General features: G+C 44.4%; 1 protein-coding gene across 1 annotated transcript in view; it reads right to left on the bottom strand.

Moving 5' to 3' along the window:
• Window positions 1–24861, bottom strand: part of gabra3 (gamma-aminobutyric acid type A receptor subunit alpha3) — a gene marked incomplete at its 3' end in the record, with an annotated part of 406040 nt that overhangs the window by 74056 nt on the left and 307123 nt on the right. Inside the window, exon 9 of the mRNA XM_079584913.1 lies at window positions 15225–15377. Within this exon, the coding sequence (XP_079441039.1) occupies window positions 15225–15377 (153 nt within the window). The remainder of the gene's footprint in view (window positions 1–15224; window positions 15378–24861) is intronic.

Genomic DNA, 24861 nt, shown 5'->3' with positions numbered 1-24861 from the left:
GGACATGTCCGGGAAAAAGAGAATGGTAACCCCTACTACTCAGCTTTCTCCACAGAATAAGAACCTGTTAGGTTAGCTTCCAAAAAAAGATGTCTGACACTATTTGTACATTCTGTGAGTGAGATCCCACCTTCTATGGGCGGGTTGAAAACATGCGGATCTAGTGCATTCTACTGGCTGTAGTTTTTAGCCTCTGGTTAAAAAAATCTACCGATGCCGCAAAATTAAGATTTTTGTGTCATCGGAGGATTTTTTACAGACAAAAAATTCATAAATCTCTTATCTCAGGGGGATATGAGGGAGGGAAGCACGGTAATTTGAAAATACTACAGGTTCTCTTACGAGAGATACTCTCGTACTGCGTTGTCGTAGCAACGCATCGGGGAAAATCCTTTTCCACGAGAATACTGAAGCAAAAAATTATCCTTAATTTTGTATCTATGTAAAACGCTTTGCCACAGCATACAGACCTAGGCGAGACAGCTCGCGCGCCTATTGGCTGCTGTGCGGCAAAAGCTTAAGCCAATCGAGCGAGCCCTTGAGTGACGTCACACCCAATGAGGGCGCTTCGCGCCCTGCCGCGTCACGTCCCGCCGAAACGGGCGTGGCTTAGGGCTATATATTCCGCTCACAGGCTTATGAACTCTGATTTTTTATCCTTCAGCGAGGACAACTCATCGCTGATCCGAGTGAAGAAGCTGCGCCGTCGAGAGAGCACCTCAGCGGGAGAAGTCACGACAAGCTGCTGGCACCGCCGCCTTCGTCGCCTTCCAGCTGCGCGTTCCGGCGCCTATATATCCTTTCACTTATTGAGTGTGTGTGAGGTCGCCGGCGCGACTCACACTTATTTTACTCTGTTTGTATCTCAAGCGGCGTCTTTCTCAAGATGCCTCTTTGCGGTTCGTGCAAACGGACCACGCTCAGCGACGGGGACCGCCACGTGATTTGCGCTTCCTGCCTGGGCGAGGAACACGCGGCTATCGCTCTTGCGGATGGCGGCTGCCATCACTGTGAACTACTGCCTCTGGCGACTCTGCGGACTCGCCTGGCGTCGTTCCAGGAGCCCGTGTTCTCCGCTGTTGTGCCGCGCCGTAAAAAACCCAGATAAATCCATTAAAGAGTGCATTTTCTGGTGTCCCGGCCACGGCCGATGGTGTTTCTTGTGTAGTAAATCTGCCCGCTGTAATGTGCACATCCCTACACACAAACACGGCCCCACACACAGGGCCCGCGCACATAAAATCGACTCAGTTCGATTGCGCGTTAAAAGTAGCACACGTGCCCACTACCCAGTGCCCACTAATGCTACCTCCTGCTCATCGCACGGTTTCTGTAAAAACGAAACCTGCGTGCAGGCGCTCCGCTCCGGCGAGCGATGCTATAAAGGTGGTAAACGTGCCCGGATCCCCAGTGCCCGCGTTCCCACACAAGCATCACGGTTCCTACGGAACCCGTCCAGCCCTCCCTCTCCCGCCTGAAGGCTGTCGAGGGGTCGAGCGCGGACATTCTGCCCGCTTTCATAAGCGCGGCCCCGGCCTCAGATGTTGCGAGCGAGACATTGCAAATGTCGCAGCTCACGAAAGCCGCTGTATCGCGAGTCGATCAGAGCGCGCTTTTCACTCAGCCCCTAGCTACACGTGCAGATGCATGGGAAAAGCTTCCCGGGGTTTCAAAATGGGTGATAAACATCATAAAAGAAGGCTATTCGCTACAGTTTCGCAGACGCCCTCGCCGCCACGCGGCGCGCGTCGAGACTTCGGTAGATTCGAATGTAGCACATCTACTTCGAGCCGAAATTCAGAAACTTCTGAGAAAAAGGGCTATCGAACCTTTATCTCAGGCTCAGAGCGAAGGGGGGCTTTACAGCAGATACTTCCTGGTACCCAAGAAAGACGGGGGTCTCAGACCCATACTAGATCTGAGGCAACTGAACAGAGCGCTTGTGAAACGCCAGTTCAGAATGCTAACGACCAGAAAAATCCTCGCGCACGTTCGCCAAGGAGACTGGTTCGTGTCAGTAGATCTAAAGGACGCGTATTTTCAAATACAAATTGCGTCACGTCACAGGCGATTTTTGAGATTCGCCTTCGAGGGCCAGGCATACCAGTACAAAGTCCTGCCGTTCGGCTTGTCTCTAGCACCCCGTACATTTACGAAGTGCATGGACGCAGCACTCGCTCCCCTCAAACTGCAGGGTGTTCGAGTGCTGAACTATTTGGACGATTGGCTCATTCTAGCCCAATCTCAGTCAGAGATAGTGGCGCACAGGGCCCTGCTGCTGAGTCACCTCGAGAGTCTCGGTCTCACAGTAAACTGGGAAAAGAGTTCGCTGTCCCCCAGTCAGAATATTTCTTTTCTGGGACTGGAACTGAACTCGCTGTCGATGACAGCGCAGCTGTCACAACAGCGCGCGCTGCGCATCCAGCGCACAGTCAGCTCATTTCGCTGCGGCGCTGTTCTCCCTCTAAAGAGCTTTCAGAAAATGCTAGGTCTGATGGCCTCAGCATCTGCAGTACTGCAGCTGGGTCTGCTGCGCATGCGCCCGCTGCAGATATGGCTCAAAGGGAGGGTGCCATGCAAAGCATGGGCCACCGGTCGGCTTCGCCTCAAGGTCAATCAAGCTTGCGTTGCAGCTTTGAAACCATGGAGGTCAAAAGACTGGTACCTGTCAGGTGTAAGCCTAGGGACTTCCTCGAGTCTGAGGGTGGTGTCTACGGACGCATCCAACGCAGGATGGGGAGCGCTGCTCGAGGGCAGACCACTGTTTGGCCTTTGGTCAGAGCGAGAGAAGCTCTTCCACATAAACTGCCTCGAGATGTTAGCGGTGTGCAAAGCGCTCACTCGCTTTCGTCCCCTGATTATGGGCTGCCATGTACTGATACGTTCAGACAACATGTCAGTGGTGTCATACATAAATCGCCAGGGCGGCCTCAGGTCCCTGTCATTATACAGGCTGACCAAACGCCTTCTGATATGGGCGCGCTGCAACCTCCTTTCACTAAGGGCGGCGCACGTGCCAGGGCACCTGAATGTTGGACCAGACGTACTGTCCAGGAACCGCGTTCCGGCAGGAGAATGGTCATTACACCCACACACAGTACAACTGTTGTGGAAGAAATTCGGCAGAGCGGAAGTGGACCTCTTCGCGTCCCCAGAGAACGCTCACTGTCTAGAATTTTTCTCGAAAAGCAAGGACGCGCTGTCTCATCAGTGGCCACGCCGCCCCCTATATGCTTTTCCCCCTGTCTCCCTCCTGACCCAGGTGGTGGAGAGGATCAGGGAGGAAGGATGCTCAGTGCTGCTAGTAGCGCCGCTCTGGTCGAATCAACCCTGGTTCCCAGCTGTGATGCAGTTAGCCAGCACCGCCCCGTGGCCAGTGCCTCTGAGGAGAGATCTCCTCTCTCAAGAGAGTGGCTCGATTTGGCATCCTCACCCGGAGCTATGGTCCCTTCATGTGTGGGCCATCAACGGGTATCCGCTGACCTCCCTCAGGGAGTGTTAAACACGATCACACAAGCTAGAGCTCCGTCTACACGACGGCTCTATGCGTCTAAATGGTCTGTTTTTTCTGGCTGGTGCACGTCTCGCGGCGTGTCACCCCCAGACTGCGGAGTGACAGAGGTTTTGTCCTTCTTACAAGAGATGTTGGATAGCGGGAGATCCCCTTCCACACTCAAGGTATATGTGGCGACTATAGCGGCTTTTTCTGAAACCGCACACGGCCAGTCCATAGGAAGGAACGATTTAGTCATTCGGTTCCTTAAAGGAGCTAGGAGACTTAATCCACCCAGACCTCCCACAGTTCCCATTTGGGACCTTTCCACGGTGCTGGACGCCATGAAGGGTCCTCCTTTCGAGCCTCTTCAGGAGATTGATATGAAACACTTGTCGCTCAAGACGGTGTTTCTCTTGGCTCTCGCTTCAGTGAAGCGCGTTGGGGACTTACACGCGCTCTCAGTGAGCGCGTCGTGCATGGAATTTGGGCTTAATGACTCCAGAGTCGTGCTCAAACCTAAGCATGGTTACGTTCCAAAATCCCTAAACACACCGTTTAGGGCGCAGGTTATTTCCCTGTCTGCCCTTCCGGTCATCGGGGATAATATGGACGAAAACTTAATCTGCCCAGTGAGGGCATTGAGAGCTTACGTGTCGCGCTCGTCTGCTTTCAGGCAGACAGAGCAGCTTTTCGTTTCGTTTAGTGGGCGTCTCAAGGGACTGGCCACTTCGAAACAGAGCCTATCCAGATGGATAGTGGACGCTATAGCTCTAGCGTACGCATCCAAAGGCATTCAGTGCCCTTTGGGTGTTAGGGTGCACTCCACGAGAAGTATGGCTTCTTCGTGGGCCTGGTCGAGTGGGATTGCCTTACAGGATATTTGTATGGCGGCAGGCTGGGCCTCACCGTCTACATTTATCAGGTTTTATAACCTCGAGGTACCCGCCTTACAGGCCAAGATATTATCGGTTTAAATAACCGTATTTGTTAGACTGACATTTCAGTCGTCTATTATGGCATTATTATGCTGAAACTGCTAAGCGCAGTTAATTCTGTACTGATCTGCTATGCGCAGTATATTCTGTACTGATCTGCTAAGCGCAGTCAATTCTATACTGATCTGCTAAGGCAGTCATTTTTGTGAAAGATGGTGGTTAGAGCCCACCTCTTTCAGGATTCTCTGTGAGTCCTACAGGTGATTATGTACTATATGAACCCCAGCTCAGTGCTCTGGGTCTATGGTGTCGGATCACTGCACACACGGCGTCTTACAGGGTGTTCCCCAATGCGTTGCTACGACAACGCAGTACGAGAGTATCTCTCGTAAGAGAACGTACTCGGTTACTAACGTAACCTCGGTTCTCTCTAGAGAGAGGAACGAGTACTGCGTTTCCTGCCGTGTATGCGCTCTGGTTGTTTCGCTGTTAAAAATCAGAGTTCATAAGCCTGTGAGCGGAATATATAGCCCAAAGCCACGCCCGTTTCGGCGGGACGTGACGCGGGAGGGCGCAAAGCGCCCTCATTGGGTGTGACGTCACTCAAGGGCTCGCTCGATTGGCTTAAGCTTTTGCCGCACAGCAGCCAATAGGCGCGCGAGCTGTCTCGCCTAGGTCTGTATGCTGTGGCAAAGCGTTTTACATAGATACAAAATTAAGGATAATTTTTTGCTTCAGTATTCTCGTGGAAAAGGATTTTCCCCGATGCGTTGCTACGACAACGCAGTACTCGTTCCTCTCTCGTAAGAGAACCGAGGTTACGTTAGTAACCGAGTACGTTTTCTACTGATACAAAGCTCAATGCTAAATCCTGAAGTATCCCTTCAAGCAATATCACACGGTAATGAGCACAATATCACACGAGTGTGCTGTTTTTGTCCCGAATAGCACGAGTGCAAATGTTATATTGATTTTATACATCAGTATAAATAGGTTAATATTGTCTGTTTTTGCTCTATTTTGCAAATGAAAAATATTATAAACCCAGAGCAGAACTGTTGTTGAACCCATTTTTAAAGAGAGCCATTTACGGCTGCGTTTAAGTACATTTTTTTATACATTTCCCCCGCTAACTTCCCTCTGTCTTGTTCACTCGAATGTGAATAATTACTTACATTGCATGAGGGCCCACTACTGGTGTATTTAAATGGAACTACTGAAATGTGTGTTAAATGGAACACCCTAAGCCCTTGATCACTTGGAATTTGCTATGGAGCTGATTTATTCTAAAAAAAAAAATTCCCTTATGAATTTGTTTTACGCACCATTCTATAAGGCTGTATGTATGATTGGGCTTTTGAAAAAAAAAAAAAAAAAAAAAAAAATATATATATATATATATATATATAAACAAATATGAAATATTAATATAAAAAAAAAAAATACACAAACGAAAAAAAAAAATTAAGCGTAGCGTCAGTTCCCTTTCAGTCGAGAACGTCAGATGTAGTCGACTTCGACTGAATGGGGATCACCCTTAGAGAGCCTGTCTTCTTCGTACTGCTATTTAATCAAGCCAATTCAACATTGACATGCATGATTACACGCTCCGCCCCGCACCACGGGTATAAACACGGAAGTGGACGCACGCACTAGTTGCCTTTCGCTTCAGAGCCGATCAGATGTCTCTGAAGAGTACTATTGTTTACACAACAAGCGAGTGTGTCTGTGTTCTTGCGGGAAGACCTCCCAGTGTTGGTGTTTCTACAGCGCGAGTGCAGCAGTGATGAACTGACCGGGAGTCACTGTTCTGAGAACTTGGAATATCTGTCTGTTAAATGTCGGCCTTTTTACCTACCCAGAGAGTTTACATGTACTGTTATTACGGCCGTTTATGTACCCCCTGATGCCAGTGCTAAGCAAGCAATGAAAGAACTACATGCTGCCATTAGCGAACAGCAAACTGCACACCCAGAAGGGGCGTTTATTGCTGCTGGGGATTTTAATCACTCAAACCTCAAGTCTGTACTCCCCAAGTTCCACCAACATGTCTCCTGCCCGACCAGAGGTGACAGAATTTTGGACAAGGTGTACACAAACATACCAGAGGCCTACAAAGCTAAACCACTCCCCCACCTGGGTCAATCTGACCATCTATCCCTGCTGCTGCTGCCCAGATACACACCCCTCATTAACAGGGTGAAAGCCACAGTGAGGAATGTTAAGATCTGGCCCGAGGGTGCAGAGGCTGCACTACAGCTTGGGTTTCAGTGCACAGACTGGAGTTTGTTCGCCACCAATGCCATCTCTGACTCCCAATTGGACATTGACACATATACTTCTTCTGTTCTGGAATACATCAATACAAGCGTCAATGATGTCACAACTCACAAGGAGATCAAGTTATACCCCAATCAGAAGCCTTGGATGAATAAGGATGTCCGTCTACTGCTAAAGGCTCGCGACATTGCTTTTCGATCTGGCAATGCAGAAGCCTATAGCACATCAAGGGCTAACCTGAAAAGGGGAATACGGAATGCCCAACTAGCCACAAACTTCTGATTGAGGACCACTTCAATAACTCTGACCCCCGACGCATGTGGCAAGGGACACCGACCATCACACACTACAGAAGAGTAAATTCAACCCCCCTTACCACCACTTCCTCCTTTGCTAATGAGCTCAATAACTTTTATGCCCGCTTTGATCGGGACAACAACACTACGCCTGTCAAAACTACCCCCCCACTTGATGACCAACCCCTCAGACTCACTGTCTCTGCCGTGCAGTCAGTACTGAGCAGGGTGAATATATGGAAAGCAGCCGGCCCGGATGGCATCCCTGGGCGCGTGTGGAAAACATGTGCTGAGCAACTGTCTGGAGTTTTCACTGATATATTCAACCTGTCACTGGCCCAGGGTGTTGTTCCCGTGTGCCTCAAGACCACCATCATCATCCCTGTGCCCAAGCGATCAAACCCAGAGTGCCTGAATGACTATCGACCAGTAGCACTGACCCCCATCATCACCAAATGTCTTGAGAAGCTAATCCTAACTCACCTCAAGCCCAGTTTTCCTCCTGCACTAGACCCCCACCAGTATGCATACCGTGCCAACAGATCGACTGAGGATGCCATATCCACAGTCCTCCACTCTGCCCTTACCCATCTAGATAATAGCAATTCACATGCAAGGATGCTATTCATCGATTTCAGTTCAGCTTTTAATACAGTCATACCATCTGATTTGATCATGAAATTACACAGGCTTGGCATTAGCATATCCATCTGCAATTGGATATTGGACTTTCTGATCAACAGACCCCAGATGGTGAGGTTAAATAACCTCTTCTCCACTACACTTCATCTAAACACTGGTGTGCCACAAGTGCTCAGCCCATTACTGTACACCCTCTTCACCCATGACTGCTCCCCCATTCACAACACTAACTCCATCATCAAATTTGCAGACGATACAACGGTGCTTGGCTTGATCAGGGACAATGATGAATCAGCCTACAGGGAGGAAGTGCAGTGTCTGGCTGCATGGTGTGCAAATAACAATCTTGTGCTCAACACCTCCAAAACCAAAGAGCTCATTGTTGATTTCCGGAAAGCAAAGGCAGGCACCCACACACCCATTTACATCAATGGGGCTGAAGTAGAGCGGGTCACTAGCTTCAAGCTCCTGGGTGTCCACATTTCACAAGACCTCTCCTGGTCACTCAATACCTCCATTATGATCAAGAAAGCTCAACAACGCCTCTTCTTCCTCAGAAAACTGAAAAAAGCTGAACTGTCCCCTCAGATCCTCTGTAACTTCTACCGTTGCACAGTTGAGAGCATTCTCACTAACTGCATGTGTGTGGTATGGGAACTGTACAATGGCTGACAGGAAAGCACTACAACGAGTGGTGAAAACTGGACAAAAAATCATTGGCACATCACTCCCAGCCATTACTGATCTACATCACTCACGGTGTTTGCGACGTGCTCAGAATATCACCAAGGACCACACACACCCTAGTCATGGACTGTTTTCCATCCTCCCGTCTGGGAGACGTTACAGGAGCCTCAGAAGTCGCACCAGTAGGCTCAGAAACAGCTTTTTTCTCAACACCATAACGCTGCTCAACATTAAGCCCCGATACTAGCCCATGTCCCTGTGCTGCTCCGCCGTTTCTCTCCTTTATTTATTTGTTTATTTATTTATTTTATTGCTCTTGGATTATAGACTGTCTGACTACCTCTGATCATTATGCATTTAACCAATACATCTTAACTATGCACTATATGAAATCTCTATGGCCTATGGACCTTCTGAATTTTTAATAACTTTTTAAGCATTGCTATGAGAATAAGCACTTTAATGATTTATTGAATGGTTACATGTAAAACTGCATTTCGTTGTACAGGCTGAAAACTTGTGCAATGACAATAAAAGTTGAATCTGAATCTGAACTGCTGTTTTACCAGCATCAAATTTCTATTTGTTTGTTTGACGGTTGGTTAGAGGGCGAGAAGTGAGTGCTTCACTATTTCAGTTTGCGGATTCAGTTTTGCCATGGTCATTCCCTGTGTGCTCCGGCACTGGTGACGGTCTGATGGTGACGGTCTCATGTCCTAAAAGAGCAAGACGGGTGCATTTGCGTCATTCCGCCCGTGCATTTCTGGATGCGTTTGTTCCCTATCTCTCTCTGAAACGGTTACAATTGTTGCATCACGTGTTTGGGCTTACAGCACGCTGAAGTAGCTTTTGTGGACAGTTCATGTTTCCATTGCGGGAATATGACTGTCGTGGTGTTGAGGTCGAGACTCGCCTTTGTCCGCGTTACCCATTTCCACGTCCCCATTACTACGCTCCACCCTTGGGTGCCGTGTGATAGGAGGATAGTGTTGGATGTCTCGCCCGGTAACCATTCCCTGTGGGCTCCTCACTCCTACCGTCCACCAAAGCCAGTGGAGTCCCCCGTGGAGCGTGCTGGTCCAACTGTAATGGCTGGGCTGGACGCCGAATGCAGCATCGGAGGGTGAGCTGGGCCCTGGAGATGATGACTCGAGTCAAGTCAAGTCAAGTCACCTTCATTTATAAAGCGCTTTTAACAGTATGGATTGTTTCAAAGCAGTTCGACTGCGTTATCTCCCTCTGGGAGCGTAACGTTGCCCGAGCCGGATCCAGAACTGTCAGCTATGCTATAATGAACCGCCGAGGCTGTCTGGTTCGAGTGGAACCCTCCACCGTGTCCCGCTCAGTCTCAGTTGGATAATTGGTATTTCAGGGTGGGCCGTGTTGGTTCTCTGCCTGCCGCCCCAGTGCCCTTCTTTCCCGAAGTGCATGGAGAGCTTACTAGGTCATGGACGGCACCTTTTACTGCCCAAAACTGCCTGAGTGGTTCTTCCCCCCTCGCTACCCTTTGAGGGAAGAGCGGTGAAGGGTTATGAGGCTATCCCTCCAGTGGAGCGGTCTGTTGCGACACACCTGTGTCCAACGGCTGCTGCATCTGGGGGATCCTTGTCTCCCCTTGCAGGCCTGTGAGCTCGCTCGCCAAGACACTCATGGACATGCACGAGTGTAGTCTAGACCGTGCACTCATGAGTGAGCTCCGCACTGCTACTGACCTCCCCCTCACGGGCACGTGCGTTGCAGCGTGCGCGGTTGGTCTAGCGATGTCCACTCTAGTGGTCCAGGAGCGCCATCATTGGCTCAGCCTGGTTGAGATGGCGGATGCGGAGAAGGATCGGTTCCTGGACTCCCAGGTTGGGTTGTTCGGCGACGCCCAGGTGCAGACGGAGGCCTGACACACAATCAAAGACAGTACAGTTTATTCCCCGTGCTATACAGTTCTGCAGGCAGGGGCGTTTGTTTATAAAACAGGGTGGGTCGTTAGGCAGCTTAGGGGGGTTCGGGGGCATGCTCTACCGAGAAATTTTGGATTTCTCGGACCTACATATGTGCATTTTAAGGTGTTTGAAGGCCAAAAAATTGGAATACAATAGAAGCAAATAATGAATAAAAATACGTTTATTTGTATTATGTACAAACTTTTGTTTCGTCATGTTTTCATAGCTCAATAGCGTTTCGGTGTGCTCAGATGTGCGCGCGCTGCAGTCGCTAGGAAACATGCACAGACACGCGCGGACATGGATTTCTGTCGCGCAGGAATGTTTATTTTAAAACAACCACAAGTAGATTAAGTGTTCATAAACTGCATAACGGCCAAAAAAAGGCCTAAGTGCCACAAAGTAACAGACTATGCAAATCTGTCTTATCCGAGGGACATTCTTAAACGCTTAACGATCCTTTATATAAATCTGGGCCTGCATGGCGGCAGGAAAAAGACGCAGAGATGTAAGACACCGTGCCTCTACCTTACGATGATTTCGGTACACCAAAGGTTCCGGGAAGTTCGCCGGCGGGAACTACAGTAGCTTGTCCTGCTCGTAGTAGTTGCGCAACTTGTGTGTGGGCCGTGAGTGTGCGTGCTGCGTAGGCGCGTCAAGGCACATCTGATTGGCTAATACTACACACTGAAGATAAATTAAATAATTTTTAATTAAATAATAACTAAAATGATCCATCTCTTCATCCCACACACCAAACGTGACATACAAAATGTCGTGGAACAGAAACAACAACCAGAAATATTTATAAGCTATCATTTTATTGTCATCACAGTTTGCCAAAGGGGGTGCTGCAGCGCCAACAGGCGGTGCTGCAGCACCTGCAGCACCCCTAGTTCCCGCGTCCATGGTCTAATGGGGTTATGTGCAAACAGCTGGAAACTATATTTGTGCAGTGTGCGCATGTCAAAAAATCTAATCTGATTTGAGGCTTGTGACATAAACGTGCACATCAACCCGATCACGTGTTTAGCGTTCATGTAAACACTACATTCAGATTCATCAATCAAAATAAATTCAGGGTGTCATCAACACACAAAATGTCCCTCAGCAACATGTGTTTTTGTTGTTGCTCACTTTTTTTTGGTTTGTTTTCTGCAGCAACTCTGAACACTTTTCATATTCGTTATCCTGGCTGAAGCACTTTTCATATTCTTTATCCTGGCATTTTTTTCAACTTTTTTTTACTTTTTCAATCTATAAGAATAATATAATCAACCTATATTAGCCTATAGCTTAAAGTTAAAGTATATTAATAAGTTGAGTTATTAACTTATGTTTATTTGACAGTGATTTCACATTTCTTGTATGAAGGCTAAATAAAAATAAAATATTAACAATAATTTATTTGTACCATTTTTATTTCTTTTTTAGGAGGAGGTTTCAGAAGTTTGAAGGTACAGACATTAACTGTGGGCGTTCTTGGCAGTTTTTCCTGAGGCTTTTATATTGTTCATATCGATATCGGAATTATATCGTATCGGCCGAAATTAAGAAATATATTGTGATATAAATTTTGGCCATATCGTCAAGCCCTAACTGATCCTCAACAATTTGTCTCCATACCGGCTTGATGACTCCGACTTTCAACCAGATGGAAATGGATAAATACTCTGAATGTTCTGATCCAATTTGACTTCTGACCTGTAATGCTGCCCGTATTGTAAAAAGCGCTATATAAATAAAGGTGACTCGACTTGACCCGCTGGTAAAAATTTAGACCCGCCTAAAACATGCTCAAAATTAAGAAGTTTTCACAGGAGAGTCTGGTCTAAAAGACCACAGGCTAGATAATATTTCTAACCAGATCTCTAGAGAGCATTATTAGCCTAATGCAGAAGGCGGGCCCCGGCCGGGCAACTCTCACAATGAGAGGAGGCGTACCAGTCTTGGGCTGGAGAGGCTATCCTTCAGGAGTAGCCTACTCTGAGCTACTGCAGTCTATCTTTGAGTCATGAACAATGTATTTAAACAAGTTTCAGTTGAAAACATTTCTAAGTATTTAAATTCACCTGGCATGGAAAGTGTACCAACATACTTGAAAGCAGTTTTTACCAGTATTTGCAAGAGATCTACAAACCTTTTTACTCTGCCACAAGGACCATTTATGCTCCTCTGGACGATGCATTATCATTTATACTGTAATTACCATAATAAAAGAGCCATGTTTGCAGTTGTGCCACCCTGACATGCAAATTTCTGGACAAAAGTTTTTCAATTATCTCAACAGCTTTAAAACTACTGAAATAAAAACAAATGTTAAAATATGAAATACTACTAAGCCCGGCGCCGGGCTTCCGATGGGTTCCATACGATCAAACACACTTATCATTAGCCCAGCCTCAGGCCTGATCTTATGAGCACCTTTGGGGGAAGAAGGTCACAGGGGGAAGGAAAAAGGAAGAGGAGAAGGGTAGATGTGCAGACCCTCAGAGGGAAGTATTACTTATCTGGTGCTGGGAAAGCCTGTACTGGATCAAATCAAAATCGCGCCATCTCCGTGACCTACTCCTCCTCTGACGAGGCAACGATAGCCCTCTGGCCGTCTGCGGTTCTCAAAGCTGGATGGGCAAGGGCCCCCTAGGCACAGACTCAGATCGGTGCGGTATGCATGGTTTAAATTCCGCTGAGCACGCCCTCGCCTCTCTGAATTTTACCATCACCGCCTGTACGTGATCATAGAAATAGCACCATGGAGATCCAAGTCCGTGGTACGGTGCAGCACGGATACCGCATCAGGGGAAAGACCCTGACCCTGATCCAAGTCTTTCAGCAGATAACCCTGGTAAGTTTGGAGCACTGCCATGGTGTGCAGTGTAGCACCAGACTGACCTGCTACCGCGTATGCCCTGCTGTTGAAGCACGAAGTGTTCTTCAATGGCTTGGTAGACAGGGCCGGAGACTGATAGTTTGCAAACGTCTCGTCAATCAGGGGCATCACCACGTATCCATGTTCACGCATCCCCTCGACATTTGCATAGTTTGCATGCCTATGTTGGTGGATGTGGGCTTAATACGGGTTCTTCCATGCCCTCTCGATCTCAGTATGGAGATCGCAAAAGAATGGAAGTGTCACAAGAGTTGGAGTGTTATGGCTGGAAAGAAACTGCTCATCTGACCTGCCTCAAGTAGTCTATTCCGTAGCGTGCTCCCACGACAGTTTGAGCCTGTCTGAAGCACGCTCCATAACCCCCAACAACTCATCGTACGTGGAGCAGGATGGCCGCGAGGGCTTAGATGACTTGTCTTCCTCTCCGTCAACAACTATCTCCTGCTCTTCCTGGCATGGTGTCAGTAGAGCACTGTCCGATGAACCACAGGATGCATTAGAAGCTGAATCCTCGCCCAGCTGAGTACTTTCGTCAGCGGCTTAAGCAGATGAGAGATTAACTCCTCTCTCAAACTCTGCCAGCTCCATCTGTGACCCCCACTACCTGAATATTCACTCCGCCTCAGCATGAGATGGACCTGAGCCGCCGAGCACAGATGCTTGTCCCTCTTCCCTCGAGAAGATGGACAAACGAGAGTGGAGCGTTCTTAAAGGAAAACACCCACAGTGCAAGCAAACAGCTCCCTCAGGAACTGAGCGTCCATGCTCTTCGCCCAGACAAAAAACGCATAAGTCATGTGTGTCTCGGGGTGTCAGAAACCTAGGACACAGGTCAGCAAACACTGCTTGAAACCTTTGAGACATATTTTTCCCTTTACCTGATCGACAGATCGCTTCAAACAAAACAGTCCCTGAAGACGAAAAGAGGGTGACATTCTCTAGGCCTTTCGTTGGAGGAAGTCGGACCAGTTACTTGTGTTTTGAGTTGTCTATGAAGGGTTCCCCGGCCTCAAAGCAGTGTAATAGCAAATGGATTGTCGAGGCAATCTCTTTGGTTTATTGGGTGCACGGTCTACCTAAGCCTCTGTTAATCAGAGTGCATACTACTAGAAGTATGGCATCTTCTAAAGCCCTGTTGTCAGGGGTTTCCTGCAGGAAGTCTGTGATGTGGCAGGCTGATGATTGTCGCACCAATCAGACATGGTCTAGTTTCACACATGCTTCAGACATGCTTTATTATACGCTTTCTCCTGTTTATGTTAAGTAGCAAGGGACGTTTTTGTACTTTGTTTATCATCAGATTTCCATGGTTAGTATTGTAAAATTGCTTTGTTTTGTTATTTGTTTTGGCTTTCCCCCTCCCGAAGCTTATGTTGCTCCTTATTTACTCTTGTTTAATAAATCTACTTTTTGCACTTTAAAAAGTTTTTTGTTTTAAAGCCTTGGGAGTGACTGGGGACTCCAGGGATCTTATTTATATGATTCCTGTTAATTATTGTGGGTATTTTCTTTCTCTTTGAGTAGAGATTTAATCAATTCGTAACAGCACGTTTGAAAAAAAAAGAAAGCACAAAATGACACAACCACCACCATAAACGGATAAAACTTACAATGCTTTTGGTTTTATCTTTACCTTTCCTGTCCGCATCACTTTTTCACTTAATTTCAATAATCTAATCTGTAATTAATTATGTGCTTGTGTGGTGGCTGAGGTAATTACAGGTCAATCATGTGATTCCACCACCGTCAAAACAGAATCTATCACTATCCAGGTTTAGGGCCTCTCAGGGAATGTACATGTTAAACTTTCACAATACACAATACAAACTTTTCAAATAATCCTTGATGCTCTCGCTTACTGAACGCTTCTCGCCGTTTCATGATGACAAATAAAAACAATGAAAAAACAAAAGCATCTCTACAAATTTAAGGAGCATGTTTTAATGTGCTCTCAAATTAAACAGCAGATCTATGTTGGATGTGTTATTTGCCGGATAACTTGCAGAGCACATTTGTGCATTAAGGGAAAAAATCCTTAGGGAACAACAGGGAAGAAATGCTTACCAAATACAGTGCGTGCTGGCACAGACTCCCGGTTCAGCCAGAAGGAGACCTGAGAGAGAATGACGGTCATTATGCAGGGGAGATACGTCTGGATCACGAAATAGCCAATTTTCCTTTTCAAATGGAAATATGTTGTCATCACTACATATTCTCCTATATAAGAAATGAGAAAAAGAGAAGAGAGAGAAACCATAATAGAGATGAATTATTGATTATACATACATAGACTAAAATATTCCTTATTTATTTAAGATAAACATTATTATTTATTTACCAAAGATCATACAAGCAAAGCAAATGAGATATAGAGAGATGCGGTCTTGTGTTGGAGAGGAAAGTTAACTGCTTCCTCTATATCAAAGTGCCAATGATGGTGAAGGACTCAAGTGTTTTACCAGCATGGTTGGGGCAGATTGGATGTTCTAACCTTAACAGCAGGAAGAATGTTACAGACAATTGACCAATATGGAAGCCCTACAATTTAGCTCATTTATTATGAGCGGCTGGATCACATTAAGGGTTTTCTGTTAGAACGCTGTCGTGCAAGCAGCCCCTTAGTTAATAACTAATGATAGTTGTGATGGAAGTGAATCAATCAAAACTAACTTTAGCTGGACAATAACTTTATTCTAGAGCTGCTTTATAGCCAAAACAATCTCTTTTACTTTAATTTCCTATTATCACTGTTAAGCTGCTTGGAAACATTCTATATTGTTAAAAGCGCTATACAAATGAAGGTGACTTGACTTGATTGATGGAGAGCTGCAATTATGCCATTACAATCAGAAGTAGGATGGCCAATTTGCTATGTTTAAGTCACATAACATTTGTTAAAAATGTTGACAATCCAAAATATAGGAAATATTATTCCTTAAGGATGGTCTATGGTACAGTCATGGTCAGAATTAATGGCACCCCTGGTAAATATGATCAAAACTGGCTGAAAAAAAATAAATCTGCATTGTTTATCATTTTGGTCTTTTATTAATTTTTTTCCCAAAAATCTGACCTTACATTGAAGTAAAGTAATTGAAAGTGGGGTAAAATTACATTATGAAATAAATGTTTTTCTCCAAAACACGTTGGCCACAATTATTGGTGCCCGTAGATTTTTTTACGAGTAAAATATCTCTGAAGTATATTCCCATTAATATTTACTTTTTTTTAGCACACCAGGGTGACCTAGGCAAATGAAATTGTAACCATGACTTTGTTACACAGGAGTTTAAATATGAGGAAACACAAAGGCCAAATTCCCTTAATCATCCATCACAATGAGTAAAACCAAAGATTATAGTTCTGATGTGCATCAAAAGATTGTTGAGCATCACAAAATAGAAAGTGGCTGTAAGAAAATAGCTAAAGAATTGAAAATCCCTATTTTGACCATCAGGGCAATAATTGAGAAGTTCCGAATCAACTAAAGATGTTATGAATCTGCCAGGAAGAGAACGTGTCTATATTGCCTTAATGGACGTTGAGGATGAAAGTTTGAGTGGCCAAAGACTCTTTAAGGATCACAGATGGAGAATTGCAGAGATTAGTTGAGTCTTGGGGTTAGAAAGCCTATACAAAATCAAATAAAAAAAATAAATAAAACAACCCCTACATCACCACATGTTGTTTGGGAGGGTTTCAAGAAAAATGAATGAGATTGTAAAAAGTAATTATTAAAAGGGTGCCAATAATTGTGGCCAACGTGTTTTGGAGAAAAACATTTGTTTCATTCATAATGTGATTTCCCCCCACATTCAATTATTTTACTTCAATAAAAGGTTAGAATTTTGGCAATTTTTTGAATGAAAGATCAAAAGGATAAACAATGCAGATTTATTTTTTACAGCCAGTCATTTACCAGGGGTGCCATTAATTCTGGAGTAGTAGGAAACTTGAAGTCTACGCTTTCTCTTATTTGATCTCATTGCCGTCTAGAAGAAACTGATATTCAAGATATTATTTTCTTCTGAGAAAAATAATAATAATAGAAAATATGCCTTGCAAAATATTTTTTCATTTTTTGTTGCAGCTTCATGCAAAAATTATTTACATTTATTATTTTCCTCCTCATTAATCTAAAGAAAATTGTATTGACTGTAAATGTCTGTGAGTGGCCCAGCCAGAGCCTAGACTTTAACCCATACATTTTCATGATTGTCCCTATGCCACTTTTGTGTTGTCTTGGCTATGTGCTTATAGTCACTGTCCTGTTGGAAGGCTAGCCTTCGGCCCGTCTAAGGTTGTGAGTTCTCTGAACCAGGTTTTTATTGGATATGTCTCGTCTCTGAAAAATAAGCCCAAAGCATGATACTACCACCACCATGCTTCACTGTTGGGATGGTGTTGTGCAGGTGGTGAGTGATGCCTGGTTTCCTCCAGACATTAATTTTTAGTCTGAGATTAATTTAGGTGCCTTTTTTGTCAATTCCAAGCAGGCTTTCATGTGTTCAGGACTGAGGAGAGGCTTCCGTCAGGCCACGCTGTCAAAAAACCCAGGAGGTCAATTAGTGATGGTTGTCCATCTGCAAATTTCTCTCATCGCCGCACATGATCTCTGGGACTCAAGAGTGACCATCAGGTTCCTTGCCACTTTTCTTTCTAGTGTCCGTCTCCCCTGATTGTTCAGTTTCGCTGGGCAGCCAGCACTAGGAAGAGTTTTGGTCATTCCATACCTCTTCCATTTACTGAATTATGGAGGCCCCTGTGCTCAGAATCTTTAAAGGGGACCTATTATGCCCCTTTTCACAAGATGTAAAATAAGTCTCTGATGTCCCCAGAGTGTAAATGTGAAGTTCTAGCTCAAAATACCCAATAGATAATTTTTTACAGCATGTTTAAATTGTCACTTTTGGTGCTCAGAAAAACGTACTGTTTTAGTGTGTGCGCTTTAAATGCAAATAAGCTGCTGCTGCATGGCACAGGGGGCAGAGCTTCATGAGCTCACGCTCAGTCTCAGGACAATTTCATCTCACGGAATGATGATAATATCAGAAACTCTTAGTAACGGTGTTCATTTCGACCCGGAGTCGGACAATAATGCCTACAGAGTCAGATAATATATGCTGTTTGGAAATGGAACATGTATAGTTTAGTTTAATTATGGTTATAACGTATTTGTCCTCTGCTTGTATGTATCCATTAATAGCCTACAAGCCTGCTGTTTCGGACCCCATCCGAATGATGATCAAAAATATACTGATGAGTTTAATAAAGTTTATTGTACATCACACAAAAGATGAAGCGTCAGTTTTACTATAAGTAAACAGTATAAGAAGTGCACAAGTACATAAACGAATTTCGGAGCAATGGCGGATGCGTGTACAACTCGCTGTGAACTCGATCAGGGAGATTCTATGCTAAAACGGCAGTGTCTGTCAACACTTGTGGGCGGGGCCTGTGGCTTTAGTGACGTCACTAAAGCCGCATTATGAAAACAGGTCGTTGGAAGACACTGCTTATAATGGGGATTAATACAAAAGGAGTGAGTGGATTTTTATAACTATTGGGTGGTTGTGTACACACACTGCCAACACACATTTATGTCCAAACAGCATGCAAAAGTGAATTTTGCATAATAGGTCCACTTAATGCAGGCGATTTGTTGTAGCCTTAAGGCCATTGCACACTGAGTCCGAAATTTTCGTATGCGTTTTTTCGTCTTCGTCAGCCTAAAAATTAGTCACGCACAGAAACCTTGCACACTGTGTCCGATGCGTATTTTTTTAAACCTTTACGGAAAAAAACGCAAAAAATACTAAATGGATTCGTCAAGCAGTTAGGATGATTTTGTTGCCCTCTTCATAAAAAGAGAAAAAGAAAGGAAATATTGGGTCCATCCAATCCTGAGATTGCGCCAAGAGGAAGGAGAGTTTTCCTTATCAAGGAGTTGCGGAATTATCGCAGAATTATCCCGAGCGATTCAAAATTTACCTCAGAATGTCGAACAGTTTGATGCTTTGCTAGCGATACTGGAGCCACAAATTAAAAAGAAGACCACCAACTTCCGTGAACCAATTGATCCTGAAAAGAGATTGACAGTATGTCTAAGGTATGGACTTCCAGGTCAGGAAGCAGACAGACTGGCTTAACCGACCGTCTGCTAGCGGCCTCACGTCACCAAGGTCAGATAAATCCCATCACATAGAAACTCTTTCACCTAGATATCATCATATAGAGACTGTGTCTGTTCCCCGAACTTGAAACGTTCAAACCCATCTAAGTAGCTGGGTTTCCCTGGAGGCAGGCTGGCGGGTTTTAGCTGCAGGCCTTCACCCTAGATAGGGGTTATAAGTGTGGGGTGATTCTTAATCACTATTTTGTAGTGGAGTGATTCTTCAAGGTGTGTTTCATTGCCATATGCAGCTATAGCTAGCCTGCTTCTCTGTGGTCTCAGCCCCTGCAGTGATCATATTTTTCTGTTTTGGTTGCCTTAACTTTTTTATTACGTAATGAGACAATTGATTGTGTTATTTGTTTAATTGCTTTCTTTAATAAAAAATGCCTGTTTTATTTGAACTCACGTCTCTTGCCTTTCATGAGCAAATGGACTTGTGTCCTATCTATTAGATTATTTCCCCGGTAATTCGGGGTGGCGTAGTCACTACTAGACGGCCACGTATTGCTACATAAGGTTAAAAATGTAATTGATGTTCAACAAATAAAAAACAGATATAATACGGATGAGCAAATGATAAAGCTTGGGTTGCTGAATATTCGATCTCTTACTTCAAAAGCGCTAATAGTTAATGATATGATTACAGATTATAACCTAGATGTGCTGTGTTTAACAGAAACCTGGCTAAAACCAAACGATACATTGCTTTAAATGAGTCAACCCCACAAGATTACGGTTATAAACATGAACCTCGTCTGAAACGCAAAGGAGGAGGTGTTGCTGTAATTTATAGTAATATTTTCAAAACCACTAAGAAATCTAGTTGTAAATATAATTCTTTTGAAGTGTTGGTGCTTAATGTAAAAATATCTAGTGTAAACGATAAATCACGTTTGAAAATTCTGCTGGCTACTGTATACAGGCCACCAGGGTACCATACAGACTTTATCAAAGAATTTGCAAACTTTCTATCAGAATTAGTATTGGCTGCAGATAAAGTACTAATTGTTGGTGACTTTAATATACACATAGATAATGAAAAAGATGCATTGGGATTGGCATTTAAAGACATTATAAACTCAATTGGAGTTAGACAACACGTGTCAGGACCGACTCATTGTCGTAATCATACTCTAGATCTAATACTATCACATGGAATAGATGTTGATGCCGTTGAAATACTGCAGCAGAGCGATGACATCTCAGATCACTATCTAGTCTCATGTAAATTACATTTAGCCAAGGCTGCAAAGCCGACTCCGTGTTATAAATATGTTAGACCTATCACTTCTGCCACTAAAGATTGCTTTATCAATAATCTTCCTAATCAGTTTCATCATCTCAGCATCCCGGATAGCTTAGAAGAACTTGATATTGCAACAGAAACTTTTAACTCTCTCTTTTCCAGCACTTTAGACACAGTTGCTCCGCTGCGCTTAAAGAAGATTAAAGAACATAGTCCAACGCCGTGGCACAACGAGCACACTCAGGCCCTTAAGAGAGCAGCCAGAAAAATGGAGCGCAACTGGAAGAAAACAAAACTAGAGGTGTTTCGGATTTCATGGAAGGAGAGCTCGATTGCTTACAGAGAGGCTTTAAAGCTGCTAGATCTGCTTATTTTTCAACCCTATTAGAAGAAAATAAACATAATCCTAGGTATTTATTTGAAACAGTGGCTAAACTAACGAAAAAGAAAGCTTCAAGCCCAGAAGTTTCCAAGCAACACAGCAGTAATGACTTTATGAACTTCTTCACTTATAAGATCGATAATATCAGGGACAAAATTATAACTATGCAACCGTCTAATACAGTATCGCATCAGGAAGTGCGTTGTAGTCTCCCTGAGGGAAAATTTGATTCATTCATTGCTATCGGAGAGGAAGAATATTGCAAACTCGTCAAATCATCTAAATCGACAACGTGCATGTTATGTTGTGTATGCATGATGTATGTGCAGCCTATATTGTTATGCATGTTATGTATGTACAGTTGCTGTGTTATTTGCTGTGCATTTACGGGGTTAATGGACTCCTAGAGTGGCTGTGTCTCCTGGATTGACTATGGACACTTGTAGAGGACTGGGATAGACATTGATTACGTGCATCTGTGAAGAGGGAGGAGTTCGCTTACCTTGGTTGATTAACCAGTTGGTTTCACCTGGCCTGGGGCTTTTATATGAGCGTACGAGGTGACAGAGGATAAAGAAGAGAGATGCGACAGTATGTACAGTATTCTGTAGCCTTACTTGCTATGCGTGAGTGAGTGGGAAGACGAAATGGCGGGCGGCTCATGATTGTTTGTTGTTCGTTGCAGCTCACTATTACATCAGCCGACGATGCGATTGGGAAGAATGCTGGAAGAGTTGATAAACTCCGCCGGATGCAACGCGAACAGCGGTGTCTGCTGAACCACCGAAGTACATTCCAGGGAAGGATCCGCTCTGATCTGGATGTGTGGTGGATTGCTTAACGCCGACTGTGCGATTACCGGGGACAACGAGGTGCATCCGTGGGAGTATTTGTTTTAAACTCTGGTCGGCTTGCGGGAAGCCGACCAGCGGACTTATTTCTTTATGTATTGTATCCGTGTTGTCTGCGTGACTCGTCGGCCCAGCTGTAAACACAGAATGGACAGGAAACGTTGGGTGAGCTGAACTGAATATAATGTGCAGCGTGATCTGATCATTGTATGTGGGTTTAATTATGAATTGCCGTGCCCTCTTGGGATTGGAATGTGTCGTCGTGTGACGTGCCGTGGGTTGTGTGTACGTTTATAACTTATTCACCTAGATAACTTATTTACCTGCATTTATTAATTTAGTTCTGCTTGCCAGTTGGGGGTGCTTGTGACCGGACTGTATGTTTATAGTAGGGCCGCTGGAGTCCTCTATGTAAATTTTAGTATCTATGCAATAAAAAAGTAAACTGTATTTGAGCCTCATGTGTTTTGTGAGTCTGGGGGATTACCATTGCCTGCAGTTGTTAAAGGCCAGTGACATTAGACCCTATACCAACTAAGCTGCTGAAAGAGATGCTTCCAGATGTCATAGATCCTCTTCTTAATATCATTCATTCATCTTTGTCTCTAGGATACGTACCAAAAACCTTTAAGCTAGCTATGATTAAACCGCTTGTTAAAAAACAGCAACTTGATCCTACAAAACTAGTCAATTACAGGCCGATCTCTAATCTGCCATTTCTGTCAAAGATATTAGAAAAAGCAGTATCCTCACAACTGTGTTCCTTTCTTGAAAGAAATTATATCTGCGAGGATTTTCAGTCCGGATTTAGACCGTACCATAGTACCGAGACAGCACTCGTTAAAGTCACAAATGATTTGCTCTTATCATCCGATCGTGGTTGTATCTCTCTATTAGTATTACTTGATCTTAGTGCTGCATTTGACACCATTGACCTCAACATCCTTTTAAATAGACTCGAACATTATGTTGGCATTAGTGGAATTGCACTAGCATGGTTTAAATCATACTTATCTGACCGTTATCAGTTTGTAGCAGTAAATGAAGAGATGTCTTATCAATCACAAGTTCAGTATGGCGTACCACAAGGCTCAGTACTAGGACCGCTGCTGTTCACTCTCTACATGCTACCATTAGGAGATATCATTAGGAAACATGGAATTAGCTTTCACTGTTATGCCAACGATACTCAGCTGTATATTTCTTCAAAACCTAACGAAACCTACCAATTCACAAAATTAACGGAATGCATAGCTGATATAAAAAAATGGATGACTAGTAATTTCCTACTACTAAATTCAGAAAAAAACAGAGATACTAATTATTGGACAAAAAACTACCACACATAATAACCTAGAGTACTGTCTAACACTTGATGGCTGCTCTGTTAAGTCTTCGTCGTCGGTTAGGAACCTAGGTGTGCTCTTTGATACCAATCTTTCATTTGAAAGTCATGTGTCTAGTATCTGTAAAACCGCTTTCTTCCATCTTAAAAATATATCTAAATTACGTCATATGCTCTCAATGCAGAACAATTAGTTCATGCGTTTATGACCTCAAGGCTAGATTATTGTAATGCTCTACTGGGTGGTTGCCCTGCACGCTTAATAAACAAACTACAGCTAGTTCAAAACGCAGCAGCTCGAGTTCTTACTAGAACCAGGAAGTATGACCATATTAGCCCCGTTCTGTCAACACTGCATTGGCTGCCTATTAAACATCGTATAAATTGTAAAATATTGCTGATCACTTACAAAGCACTAAATGGTTTAGCTCCGCAGTACTTGAGCGAGCTCTTAACGCATTATAGTCCTTCACGTCTACTGCGATCTCAAAATTCCGGCCAGTTAATAATACCTAGAATATCAAAATCGACTGCTGGCGGTAGATCCTTTTCCTACTTAGCACCAAAACTTTGGAACAGTCTTCCTACCATTGTCCGGGAAGCAGACACACTCTGTCAGTTCAAATCTAGACTAAAAACACATCTCTTCGGCCTAGCATACACATAACACATTATAGACTTCTATAATTCAATATTAGGCTGCATAGTTTTGAACAGCCGGGACCGGGAACACTTCCCGTAAATCCTGATGTACTTGGTACATCATAAGAAGAATGGCGTCTACGCTAATATTAGTCTCTTTGTCTATCCCGAGGTTTACCGCGGTCCACCGGAACCAGGCCGTATCCAGATCTGATGAAGGACCAGCGCCAGGACACGACGACGCCGCTAACCTGAAGTGTCAACCAGTCTCTCCTCCTCTCCACTCCGACTTCAACCAACCGGAACTGGACAAATACTCTGATTCATTCTGAACTTCATACACTGTTCACTCATTGGCCAGAGGAGAACTGGCCCCCGACTGAGCCTGGGTTCTCCCAAGGTTTTTTTCTCCATTCTGTCACCTGATGGAGTTTTGGTTCCTTGCCGCTGTTGCCTTGCCTTCTGGCTTGTGTGGGGATCTACTCAGGCAGGCATACAACACAGCTGCATCACATTCACTCAACATCTGGGATCATGTGATCTGTTGTAAGGTCACATGACTAATCAGGAACTGATAAATGTTTGCTGGCTGCAAGGCAGAATTTTTTGTGTTGATGCTAGACACTGTTGTGCGAGTTGGGCTCCCTTTTCATACAGGGTAATTCTAGAAGCACGTGTTTACTCTTCACGGAGGACACATGCTTCTGTATGGAGTTTTAACATTTATGCGATCACCCCCAGTGTGACTCGAGCTGCTGAGCTGCACTGCAATGGAACATTCACCTTTTCTCTGCATGTGTTAATGCGCTGTGGGACAGTTGAGCATACTGAAAAGGACCAGGCCAGCCACTGTTTTCTAGTAATTAATAGGCATTTCTTTATTGTTTTCTTTTGTTGGACTTTTTGTTGGTTATTTATAATTTTGTCACTCATGTGCCACATTCATAGTATCATTTCTTATTTTTGACTAAGTGTGCCATTTATGCTGGTGGTCTTTCCTCTCTAACTATGTCTTCTGTGTAGGTTATCCTTGTACAAGGCCGGATCCACACTGATGCTT

This window comes from Phoxinus phoxinus (genome assembly GCF_949152265.1).
Source record: "Phoxinus phoxinus genome assembly, chromosome: 17".
In the NCBI taxonomy this organism is placed as follows: domain Eukaryota; kingdom Metazoa; phylum Chordata; class Actinopteri; order Cypriniformes; family Leuciscidae; genus Phoxinus; species Phoxinus phoxinus.
Note: the sequence above shows the minus strand (reverse complement) of the source record. Positions and strands in the feature narration are given on the sequence as shown.